Source organism: Leucoraja erinacea, chromosome 1 (genome assembly GCF_028641065.1).
Source record: "Leucoraja erinacea ecotype New England chromosome 1, Leri_hhj_1, whole genome shotgun sequence".
Taxonomy (NCBI): domain Eukaryota; kingdom Metazoa; phylum Chordata; class Chondrichthyes; order Rajiformes; family Rajidae; genus Leucoraja; species Leucoraja erinaceus.
This window is the reverse complement of record NC_073377.1, coordinates 65,398,981-65,412,529: the sequence shown is the minus strand read 5'-3', so window position 1 is coordinate 65,412,529 and position 13,549 is coordinate 65,398,981. Positions and strand designations below refer to the sequence as shown.

The 13,549-nt window shown below is 41.3% G+C and overlaps 1 protein-coding gene across 5 annotated transcripts in view; it reads right to left on the bottom strand.

The window, feature by feature from the left end:
- Positions 1 to 13,549, bottom strand: part of lnx1 (ligand of numb-protein X 1) — a 153,786-nt gene that overhangs the window by 37,400 nt on the left and 102,837 nt on the right. For all 5 annotated transcript variants that reach the window (XM_055636085.1, XM_055636111.1, XM_055636101.1 and 2 more), the window contains exons 4-6: positions 13,146 to 13,292; positions 12,083 to 12,285; positions 7,605 to 7,964 (exon numbers count right to left, since the gene is read on the bottom strand). In XM_055636085.1, the coding sequence (XP_055492060.1) occupies positions 7,605 to 7,964; positions 12,083 to 12,285; positions 13,146 to 13,292 (710 nt within the window). The remainder of the gene's footprint in view (positions 1 to 7,604; positions 7,965 to 12,082; positions 12,286 to 13,145; positions 13,293 to 13,549) is intronic.

Below are 13,549 nucleotides of genomic sequence, written 5' to 3'. Positions count from 1 at the left end.
AGTTCCTTGGAATAAATATCACCAGCAATTTGTCTGGGACCAACCACAACGAAGCTAAGGCCAAGAAAGCACACCGACGTCTCTACTTCCTTAGAAGGCTTAGGAGGTTCAGCATGTTTCCAACAACCCCAGCCAACTTCTACAGACACACTGTGAAAAGCATCTTATTGGGATGCGTCATAGTCTGGTTTGGAAACAGCTCCATCCAAGTGCAAGAAATTGCAGAGTTGTGGACATAGCCCAAACCATCACATGAACCAGCTTCCTTTACATTGACTCCATCTACACTTTACTCTGCTTTGGCAAGGCTGCTGGCATAATCAAGGACCAGTCTCACACCCATCACACCCTCTTTTCCCTATTCGATTAGGCAGGAGATACAGAAGTTTGAAAACACTTACCTTCAGTTTCAGGAACAGTTTCTTCTCAACTGAACGGTCCTCTCATCAGCTCGAGTGTGGTCCTGACCATTCATCTGTCTCATTGGAGATCTTTGAACTTTATTGGACTTCTCTGCACTAAATGTTGTACCATTTATCATTTATCTTTGCACTGCAGATGGTTTGATTGTATTCATGCGACTGGATAGTACACAAACAAAACTATTTTACTGTATCTCGGTAGACGTGACAATTATAATAAACTAAACTGTTTTGCAAACCAATGGTATGGTTTCTATGGTGCACCTGTAGAAGTCTGTGAGAGTCATTGGAGACATGCCATATTACCTCAGTCTCCTATGGAAGTAAAGTGTTGGTGCGCCTTCTTGGTTGTCGCATGGGTTAATTGTCTGCTGACCATTCATTAACAATTGTCAGTGAATGAATTATTAGATCTGCTTTTATTGCAACTATAACTTTATCACCTTTTTTATTCATGTTTGTTTCATGTCGTTGGCCACGGTGATATCACACTGGCCAACGAACTAAACACCTTCTTTGCCCGCTTCGAAACTGGCAACACCACCAGGAGTGGAATAACCCCGGCCATGGCGGAGGGACAGGCCTTAACACTGAGCACTCAGGAGGTACAGTGCGCTCTGCGTAGGATCAATCCACGCAAGGCTGCAGGCCCGGATGGAGTCCAGGGAAGGGTACTAAAGGACTGTGCTGTACAGCTGGCGGAGGTATTCACGAGAATCTTTAATCTGTCTCTATCTCTGGCAACGATCCCCAAGTGCCTGAAAACAGCCACCATAGTGCCGGTGCCGAAAAAGTCTAAAGTTACCAATCTGAACGACTACCGCCCGGTTGCCCTAACTCCAATCCCAATGAAGTGCTTCGAAAGGCTGGTCCTCTCCCACATCAAATCCAGCATCCCTGCCTCACTGGACTCTCATCAATTTGCATACAGGGCAAATAGATCCACAGAGGATGCCATCTCTCTGGCTCGTCACACTGTCCTGACTCACCTGGACAGACAGGGCACGTTCGTGAGGATGCTCTTCATTGACTATAGCTCTGCATTCAATACGGTCATCCCCACCAAGCTCACCACCAAACTCCACCAGCTAGGCCTCAGCTCGCCGATATGCGATTGGATCCTGAACTTTCTGATGGAGCGACCGCAGGCAGTGAGACTGGGCCCTGTCCTCCACTATCACCCTGAGCACTGGCACACCACAGGGCTGTCTACTAAGCCCCATGCTCTACTCCCTCTTCACTCACGACTGTGTTCCTGCATTCGACACCAACACCATCGTGAAGTTTGCAGACGACACAACAGTGATTGGGCTGATCACCAACGGGGATGAAACAAAATACAGAGCGGAGGTGCAGAACCTGGCGGACTGGTGCTCACGTAACAACTTGTCACTAAACACCTCCAAGACCAAGGAGCTGATTATTGACTTCAGGAGGTCACATAATGGAGAATACGCCCCAATCTCCATCTACAGAGACAGTGTGGAGAGAGTGTCCAGCTTTAAGTTTCTGGGCACTCACATTTCAGAGGACCTCACATGGTCCACCAACATAGCAACGACTGTTCTTCTTGAGGACATTAAAAAAGACTGGTCTGCACCAACAGCTGCTGACAACGTTCTACCGCTGCACCACAGAGAGCATATTAACCTATGGCATTTCTGTGTGGTATCTCAGCTGCATGGAGGCGGAGAGGAGAGCTCTTCAGCGCGTCGTGCACAGAGCTCAGAGGATTATTGGGACACAGCTACCAGCCTTGGAGGGCATCTACCACACACGGTGCCTCAGGAAGGCCGACAGCATCCATAACGACTCCTCACACCCTTGTAACGGACTGTTCGAACTACTTCCCTCCGGCAGACGTTACAAGGCCTTCTACGCCTGAACCTCCAGACTCAGAAACAGCTTTATCCCCAGAGCTATAGCAGGTCTGAACCGGCCCTGCTGAGTGGCCCCCACCATCCCTGGACTGTCTCCCTCAGGTGGTCACGTCACACAGCTTATTTATTTATTTTACTTTTCTTTTACATCGGTTGGAAGCTGCATACTAAATCTCGTTGCACTGGTGTGCAATGACAATAAAAGATATTATTATTATTATTATTATTATGATGTCTATATTATACTTTTATTGTTTTCTATTTCATTGCGTTTACACCTTAATGTTCGCATTCTGACCATGACAGTTTCTTCCCAGCTATTATCAGGCAACTGAACTAATCAGGCACTCTCACCGGCTAAAGTGCGGAGCTGACCCATCTACTTCATTGGAGACCTTTGAACTATCTTTAATTGGACTTTATCTCTCACTAAATGTTATACCCTATATTCTGTATCAGTGTACTGTGGACAGCTTGATAGTAATCATCTATTATTTTCTTTGACTGGATAGCATGCAACAAAAGGTTTTCACTGCACCACATGTGCCAATAATAAAGTAAACTAAACAAAACTCGAGAAATTCGTTAATTTTGTTTCCAATTTTCATGATTCTTTCAGTGGTTTGTCTACATTTCAGTCCATCAACTTTTCTATCCAATTCTGTAATTGGACCAAACACTACTCTCTACTGCAAGCCCAACAACCATTTTTACTATCTCAAATATACATTACATATTATTGTAGAGCTAATGGTTCAATTTATTATCCATTACTGAGATATACAAACAAGAGGACATGACTTCAGAATTAAGGGACAGAAGTTTAGGGGTAATATGAGGGGGAACTTCTTTACTCAGAGAGTGGTAGCAGTGTGGAATGAGCTTCCAGTGCAAGTGGTGGAGGCAGGTTCGTTGGTATCATTTAAAAATAAATTGGATAGGCATATGGATGAGAAGGGAATGGAGGGTTATGGTATGAGTGCAGGCAGGTGGGACGAAGGGAAAAAAAGTTGTTCGGCACGGACTTGTAAGGCCAAGATGGCCTGTTTCCGTGCTGTAATGGTTATATGGTTATATGGTTATATGGTTGTGTGGAGATAATGTAAAGTAATTTGGGATACCTAAGATTTAGGAAGTTTAGATGAAAAAGAAAAGGTTATATGTAGTTTTAATAGTAAATGCGAATATGGTGTAAGTGGGGAGTAATGACTTTGGCTAAGAATACATAGAGTGAATGGAACTGAAAGACTATAAAAAGTCAGAGAGTTAAAGTCTTAAACACAGTCTCACTTTTAAAGAGGGCATTAATCAAGAGATTTTGGAAGAATCAAGAAATGTGGGGAGCTGAAACAAAGTTGTATTGTATATCTTTTAAATATAAACAGGATAAATCAAATTTATAAAGACGGTTTGCTGGATGACTTTATGGGATACATTTCAAGAAATTCTTAGGGAAAAATGTTGAGAATCAGCCAGGAATTGTTCTTGTGCACCGAGATTATCACTGAGTCCAAGAAAAATATTGGCAAGATAGAATTCTAGAGCAAAAAACAAAGTGTGGGAAAAACTCAGCGGGTCAGGCAGCATCTGTGGAGGCAAATGGACAGTCAATGTTTTGGGCTGAGACCCTTCTTCTGTACCGTTCATTACCAATTTCTAAATTAGGCAAAAGGTTTATCAATAAATAATAGCAGACAAAGATGTTTCATAATTTTTTTATTGAATCACCAAGAGATGTTTAACCCATCAGCTGCTGTGAAACTATAAGGGACTTTATATTAAAAAAGTAGTGCCTTAATGTTGCCAAAAGTTTGGCAGAGTTTTAGAAGCAGAACGATGACCATAAAATGTGATAAAAGAGAGAAGATTGAATAAGCATTCCCAATCCAGCCCAGAAATTGTGCTCCTGCAAGTACTCTTACCTTCTGCCTCAATAGACAATAGATGCAGGAGTAGGCCATTTGGCCCTTCGAGCCAACACCGCCATTCAATGTGATCATGGCTGATCATCCCCAATCAGTACCCCGTCCCTGCCTTCTCCCCATATCCCCTGACTCCGCTATCTTTAAGATCCCTATCTAGCTCTCTCTTGAAAGTATCCAGAGAACTGGATTCCATCGCCCTCTGAGCAGAGAATTCCACAGACTCACAACTCTCTGTGAGAAAAATGTCTCCTCGGCTCCGTTCTAAATGGCTTACTCCTTATTCTTGAACTGTGGCCCCTGGTTCTGGATTCCCCCAACATCGGGAACATGTTTCCTGCCTCTAGCGTGTCCAAACCCTTATCAATCTTAAATGTTTCAATAAGATACCCTCTCATCCTTCTAAACACCAGAGTATACAAGCATAGCCGCTCCATTCTCTCATCATATGACAGTCCCGCCCTCCCGGGAATTAACCTTGTGAACCTACGCTGCACTCCCTCAATGGCAAGAATGTCCTTCCTCAAATTAGGGGACCAAAACTGCATACAATACTCCAGGTGTGGTCTCACTAGGGCTCTGTACAACTGCAGAAGGACCTCTTTGCTCCTACACTCAACTCCTCTTGTTATAAAGGCCAACATGCCATTCGCTTTCTTCACAGCCTGCTGCACCTGCATGCTTACTTTCATTGACTCAGACCTTGCTAAAGCAACTGTCCCATGTTTGGCCCACAAGTTATAGATAATGAGGCTCTTTCCCCAACCACCTTGTTGGCCATTTGACAGCTTGCATCTCTCAAATGCCATTGGACTACTCTGGAATATCCATGGTCAGAAACATTTAATTTTTTCCCCAAATAATCTAATTAAAAAAATTAAAATTGCTAAAATATTTTAAAATAATAAGTTTGTCTAAAAGCATTAACGTGTTGCAAGTTACTGTGACTAAATAGTGAAATAAACCATTTCCTTGCTCGACCTTTTCAATCAAGCCCATTCCCATTCCGTTGCAAACCAAAAGGGCTGAACGCAGAGCTCATCTGGCCCCACGTTTTTACATGACTGAGTTCCGTTCCGATCCTGAATACAGTGTATCAAACTTCAAAATCTCCCTGACTCTCAAGTTGCAATGCCCAGTTGACTGTTTACTGAATCATAGGCAAAAGACAAGTGCATTTTAACTTTTAAATTCTTAAGGGGTTGGACAGGCTAGATGCAGGAAGATTGTTCCCGATGTTGGGGAAGTCCAGGACAAGGGGTCACAGACTTAAGGATAAGGGGGAAATCCTTTAAAACCGAGATGAGAAGAACTTTTTTCACACAGAGAGTGGTGAATCTCTGGAACTCTCTGCCACAGAGGGTAGTTGAGGCCAGTTCATTAGCTATATTTAAGAGAGATTTAGATGTGGCCCTTGTGGCTAAGGGGATCGATGAGGGTAGGGCGGTGGAGCAGAGACCATTGCTCCTCCACTTTATCAAAAGGATATGGAGAGAAGGCAGGTACGGGATACTGACTTTTGGATGATCAGCCATGATCATATTGAATGGCGGTGCAGGCTCGAAGGAGCAGAATGGCCTACTCCTGCACCTAATTTCTATGCCATTCTATCATGGCTGATTATCTTGGTTATTTAGAACTACTAAGGAAGTCACTTAAAGCAAAAAGCAAAAACATTTAAATGAGGATAAGTTACAAAATCCTTGCATCCATCTTCACAATAGACAATACATGAATGTACCAGAAGATTTACAGGTTGAATGGAAGAAGGGATGTTAAATTAATCTAGGAAAGACACAAGGAACTTAGATGTTGAAATCTTGAGAAAACACACAGTGCAGGAGCATCTCAGAAAGATAGTGTCACTAACTTGATTGAGATTTTTGAGGTGGTGAAGGTGATCGATGAGGGTAGGGCGGTGGAGCAGATACCATATACCCAACACTAGCACATGACCATTGCTCCTCCACTTTATCAAAGGAGTCTACCCCCAAATTGGAGATGAAACAGACAGCATTGTTCATAAGTTCACGTGATAGGAGCAGAATTAGGCCATTCAGCCCATCAAGTCTACTCCGCCATTAAATCATGGCTGATTTATCTTTCCCTCTTAACCCCATTCTCCTGCCTTCTCCCCGTAACCCCTGACACCCCTACTAATTGTGCTTTGCAGGATGAAATACCAGCATCACAACAGGAGAATAAGTAAGATTGGAGATGTGCAATGGCAAAGAGGTTGTAAGTGTTGGAATGGCACATCAAAATTGACTTTTAAAACATTTGCATTTGATCTAAAATCTCTGTGGTGAATTTCAGTAGCCTCTTTAGTCACCCTCATGACTTTACTGCAGCAGAAGTGAAAATCATGTACAAACGGTCCTTGTACTTATGTAGCCTTGATGGAATTTTGTTTATAATTTTGGTTTTCAACGTGAACACACCAATGGCAAGGCCAGCATTTAATGGGCATCCCTAACATCCCTCGAGCAGGGTCTGGTAATCCATCTTCTTGCACCACTTCATCCTTCTGATTATGGCACTCATAGTGAGGAGACCCCGAGATGGTGGAGGAAAAACAATGTATTTCTACAATAGGATGGTGTGTGCTTTGTTGGTGAAGTTGCAGGTGGCAGTGTCGTAAGAACCCAATCCTCTTTTCAGGAATGGAGGACGTTTCAGTTTTCTGCTCAGGAACAGAAAGCACCTGACAATACATGATCTGCAAACTGATGCATTTCTCTGGGATCACCTGAAGCATTTCCTGCATCTCAGTACCGTTGCAAAACTTCCTCTCTGTTATCTATTCATATTTTTGAAAATGTCATAATGAATAAACTCTGCAATAATCAGAGCGAACAAGAGAATCTTCATCTATGTAGAACCTTTGGGATACACCATAGAATTTAGTTTTAATCCAGGTATAATGAGCAGTAAATGACAGCAAACGTCTGCCAAGAAAACCATCACCCATCCATCTCTTGTCTCATCATCCTTGTATTGAAATGACAGAATGATATCCATAGCTTTCCAGTAATAGCTGTCAACCCAATCTACAGACTTTACTTTAGATTTTGGAGATACAGCGTGTAAACAGGCCCTTTGGCCCACCCAATCTGCATTGACCAGCGATCATGCCATACACTAGCACTATCCTACACACTAGGGGCAATTTACAATTTTACCGGTCAATCAATCTACAAGCCTGCACATCTATGGAGTGTGGGGGAAAACCAGAGCACCCGAACGCAGGGAGAATGTACAAAATCTGTACAGACAGCACTCGTAGTCAGGATGGAAGCCGGATCTCTGGCACTGTAAGGCAGCAACTCTATCACTGCTCCACTGTGCCGCCCCAAGCAATGACAAATGAAACGACTAACCTGTATAAAGTGTGCTGCAATTTCTGGAGATCCCTGACGAAGATCATGTCCGTTTATGGCGAGCACTCTGTCATGCACTTGTAGTTGGCCATCTTGGGCTGCAAGACCACCTTCAAGTAAACTGATGATAAAAACCCCCGATTCATCAGACCTGTGGACCAGTTTTATTCCTAGTGGTTGATCAGCACTCTTGTGGAGAATAACATGGAAGCTGTCATCTCTGGAGCAGTTACTTTCCACGTTTCTTCTACATTTATATAGTTGTTCTCGGAGCACGTTCAGTAACAGGATCTGACACGGCTGCTTCAGTACCGCCAGTGCATAGTAATGGGGCACACTTCTTAGGTCAGTACCATTTACCTGGACAATAACAAAAAAAATAATCATTTAGAAGTTGACCTACATTTTGTGTAGGAATAAAAATGGAAGTAACAGTATCGAATGTCAATTTCCACCGAGTGAATGATTAAAATGTATACACAAGGAACTGCAGGTGCTGGTTTACAAAAAAAAAGATACAAAGTTCTGGAGTAACTCAGCGGGTCAGGCTGTATCTCTGGAGAATATGGATGCGCCATTTAAAGCAAAAGTAATGTAGTTGCTTGAGCTGATGCTGTACATCTCCAACAGTTTCTATGGAAGCATAAAAGGAACTTTGTGATTTCAAATATTCAAGTTACCCTGCTGTAATGTAACTGGAAAATGTACACTTTGTTGCAACAGGTCTAAACAAGTTTAAATATCATGCATAGCCATGTGTAAGGAATATAGGGATATTGATCAAATGCAGGCAGAGGAGATAAATGTATCATATAACCATATAACCATATAACAATTACAGCACGGAAACAGGCCATCTCGACCCTTCTAGTCCGTGCCGTACACATAATCAGCACCCTAGTCCCATATAGCATGCGAAGCTGTCATAACCCTCCATTACTTTCCCATCCATACAACTATCCAATTTATATTTTAAATGATCAAAAAAACGAACCTGCCTCCACCACCTTCACTGGAAGCTCATTCCACACAGCTACCACTCTCTGAGTAAAGAAGTTCCCCCTCATGTTACCCCTAAACTTCAGTCCCTTAATTCTCATGTCATGTCCCCTTGTTTGAATCTTCCCTACTCTCAGTGGGAAAAGCTTTTCCACCTCAACTTTGTCTATCCCTCTCATCACAAAAAAAAACCTACTCTCAAGTCCCCCCTTAACCTTCTGCGCTCCAAAGAATAAAGCCCTAACTTGTTCAACCTTTCTCTGTAACTTAGTTGCTGAAACCCAGGCAGTTTCTCTAGTAAAATCTCCTCTGTACTCTCTCTATTCAAGTTTGTTGACATCCTTCCTATAATTAGGCGACCAAAATTGTACACCATACTCCAGAAGTTTGGCCTCACCAATGCCTTGTACAATTTTAACATATAGATCCCAACTTCTATAGATCAGTATCTCAGCATTGTATTTGGCATAGTCATTGTGTTGCTCTCCTGTGTTGTTCGATGAATTGTAGTTCACATATTTTTGAAGGTCTACAATACAAATGCATTAAAAATATTGATTCTATACTTTCTTTAAAGTTTTTTTTATGACGCACATAATCTAATATTTAAGCAGTTGTTTAAAAATTGTACATTATCACGAGTATTCTTTAATATGATTAGAAGTTTGGCCAAAGTTATTGCCACAGAGATTGTCAGTTCTACGTAGGGAGCATTTTTCCAGGCCAACAGAGTGCCAATGCTTCAACACCAACCACAGATTTAGTCCCATAAAAAATCTGTTGGAATAATATAGTGTGGAAAAAAAAATTCCACAGCAAAATTTGTGGTAAACTGCCACACATGCTGTGCCACACACATATAACAAAATGTGATGAGGTAACTGTTCAAGAGGTCTGCGAAACATTTACAGGAAATATGTGTTTAAAGCAAGATTCAATGTACATGTAAAATATATTTACTATATTATGGACTTTAAGATCATTCAGGGGTAGCTCTTGATATTAGACACTTTTTATAAGAATACATATCATTATCCTATTTCTCTGGTGGAATTGTTTAAAGGCACAAAATAGACTGTCTTAATGGTTTATTGAGGGAATATAGTCTGTTCTTCAGTCCACATCAGAATTTGGGTTGAATTTTTTTTTATTTTTTACCCTTTTAAGTATGATTGCAAAGGATTTTTTTTTTAAAACAAAAGTCTGATGATCTTTAACAAAACAAGGTACGCTTTTAAGTTTTAAAATTACTTTTGGTTTCGTTAACATATTGTTTCAACAAACTTGCTACTATCCAATCAGTTAGTAAATGTATGCCCATAATATATTTGCTTGAATAGAAATGACAGTCAAGGTGAAATAGCAGATTCCCAAAGACGTACAGGTATGTAGGTAAATTAGCTTGGCAAATGTAAAAATTGTCCCTAGTGTTAGGATAGTGTTAAAATGCGGGGATTGTTGGTTGGTGCAGACCTGGAGAGCCGAAGGGCCTGTTTCCCCGCTGTATCTCTAAACTAAAAATTCCAAACATGGGGCATCACAGTACTAGATAGTACAGTACTATTATTTAATTAAACTTGCTTTTTGATTGGATCAGTAAATTGATTGCATATTAAACTGAAACCGCATATTTATAGGTCCTCAATACTATTTATTCAGTGGAAATGTTTTACATTCTTGTTAAGGAAAAGCCTGCTTAGTTTTCATTTACAAAGTAGAAATAATAAACAAATATTTGCAGCACACAAAGAAATACTTGTAGACTGCGGGGTGATGGAGAAATATTTTGTGGACATATGGCATTCAATTATTTCAGCATTCCCCACTGCTCTGTTCCAAAATGTAACAAAGAAGTTTCTGCATTGCTTTCTCCCAACACAAAAGACTCCAGAGAACTAGCTGTGAGATATTTCAGGATATTTCTGGGATACAACTGGCAGAGCTACGACACATACAATGATTTGGCTTTAATCCCATGAAACCCAAAACAATATTAAATATTTAACAAATGGAGGATAAAAAAGAGCATTTTGGGAGTTTCTGTAGATTTGCATCACAGTCATAACAGCTAAACTGTGCAACAGAAATTTCACATATTAGTGTTTTCAATTTCCAAGGACATCCAAAGCCCTTCACCACCAGATTCATTATTTTGAAGTATAATTATCATCATTTCAAAATGCTTCCGATTTGCACACAGCGAGGGTTCATAACAACAAATGAGATGAACAATAAACTAATTTATTTATTTTGCCGTCGTTGGGGTCATGTCGGCAGAATAACAAAAGCAATTGGTTCGCTTCTGCTGCCTATCTCATGCACAGGTCGAAACAGGATGAGACCCAGAACTATCTGGGTCAGCTACATGTTAAGATAGAAACTCAGCTATATCATAAGAATAAGTAGTTCTTCTCGGGATCCTCTTCACTTGTCATTTCCAACTGCACACTAAGTAGGAGTAAAACAGTGGACACAATCATTGCAAGAGTTTATATACAAGAGGTAAGTTTAGAAATGGTTAATCACCAGCAAGGTGATGAAAGGTGCCATCCACAGGTGTAATAACTTGCATCTAAACAGCAATAATCTATTCGCTGAAACCTGTTATAGGTTTTGACAGGACCATTCTGCTCCAGAACCTTTCACATTCTTGGTCCACGAGGAGGGAGTTAATGGGGATGGAGGAGGAAAATTAGAATCTGCATCGAAGTAGAATGTTTCAGAAACAGATAGATGTGAGATTTTACAAATAATAGACCATGCAGCAAGGCAGATAATAGAATTTTAGCCCTGGGTCAGTTGGATAAGCATGACTGAAGAAGAGTTTCGGCCCAAAACGTTGCCTATTTGCCCAAGATGAGAAAACCATTTTTCACACAGAGAGTGGTGACTCTCTGGAATTCTCTGCCACAGAAGGTAGTTGAGGCCAGTTCATTGGCTATATTTAAGAGGGAGTTAGATGTAGCCCTTGTCAGATTCAGATTCAGATTCAATTTTAATTGTCATTGTCAGTGTACAGTACAGAGACAACGAAATGCATTAGAGACAACGAAAAACAGCTTCACGTGTGGCTAAAGGGATCAGGAGGTATGGAGAGAAGGCAGGTACAGGATACTGAGCTGGATGATCAGCCATGATCATATTGAATGGCGGTGCAGGCTCGAAGGGCCGAATGGCCTACTCCTGCACCTATTTTCTATGTTTCTATTTCCTTCACTCCATAGATGCTGCCGCACCCGCTGAGTTTCTCCATCAAATTTTGTCTACCTTGGATAATCATGAAGTGATGAAAAAGTATTGGTCCTTCATACATTTCTTTTGTTCACTCCTATGTACAGTCATTTTGCACGCTGGGCAGCAGGGGAGGGGCAGGTTGATTTGTTTAACAATTCTCTCAGCTATGCAACAGACAGGCTACAAATAATCTGAAAGCAGAGGGTACAATTTACATTGTGAAATAATTCCACAACGGGCACTACCTCTAGAATCATGTCGCCGGGTAAAAGTCTGCCGTCTTTATCGATGGCACCATCTCGATAAATGTCTTGTACAACGATATTTTCCACAGGAGTTTCACAACCTCCCACAATGCTGATGCCCAGCTTCACGTGTGGATCAGAACGATCGATCTTAATGGTTGTAGCTTCACCATCGGGGATGAGGTGATGTAATCTCGGAGATACTGGAAATTTAAAACAAATATAATGACATGTTGGAATACGTCATGTTTATTATCTCAGTATGACCTACAACACACTACTCAAAATGCAGCTCCACCAATGTATTGTACAAATGTAACATAACATCCCAACATCTATACTCAGTATCCTGTCTGATGAAGGCCAGTGTATCAAAAGCCTTCTTGTGCACACTATCTACCTTTCAGGGAACTTTGCACCTGCCCTCCTAGATCCTTCTGCTCTACAGCATTTCCCATGGCCCTGGTATTCATTGTGAAGTCACTGCATAGTTTGACTTCCCAAAATTCAACACCTCGCACTTATTTGCATTAAGCTCCATTAACATTTCCTGAGCCCATATGCACCAGCTGATCAAGATCCTGCTGTGATTTTTGATAACCATCTTCGTTATCTATGATACCACCCACTGTAGTGTCACCTGCAAACTTACTAATCATGCCCTGTACATTCTTGTCCAATTTGAGGATATAAACCTCAAATAGTAATGGGCTCACCGATCCCTGGCGCACACCATTAGTCACAGGCCTACTGTCTGAAATGCAAGGCTATCTTTCAGTCTGAAGCTGGCTTCCGACCCGAAACATCACCTATTCCTTTTCTCCAGAGATGCTGCCTGACACGCTAAGTTACTCCAGCCTTTTGCGTCTATCTTCAGTATAAACCAGCATCTGCTGGAATATTTTGTAAAACATACATTTGTTTTAGCTTCCACGCTAGCAAAACTGGCTTAGAGTTCTCTACTATTAAGCTGCTTGCATGACTGTTTATATACCTTTATATACCAATTTATACACCTCTCCACTGGAGGTATTGAATAAAAAGTCTTAAAAGCTGCTGTTACCTTCTTCTGGAAGAGCAGCAGTCTGCACACTTTCACCAGGATCACTGTCAACAAGATTCGCATTACTCGTCTTGCGTAGATAGCTGAAAGCACGATTCAGTTTTTTAAAGGATCTGCTTCTCACTGTAGTGCGATCAAAATGTCGGTCTATAAGAAAATAAGTTTTAGTAATATTCAGGTATTTTAAGTGAACATAAATGTAATGATAAATGCTGTCTAGAAGTAGACACAAAGAACTGCAGATACTGGAGTTACTCAATGGGTCAGGCAACATCTCTTGAGAACATGGATAGGCAATATTTCAAGTCATGAAATTGCCTATCCATGTCTTCTAGAGATGCTTTTAGACCCACTGAGTTGTTTTCTCAATGCTGTCTAGAACTCTGAAAGAGCATTTTCAATTG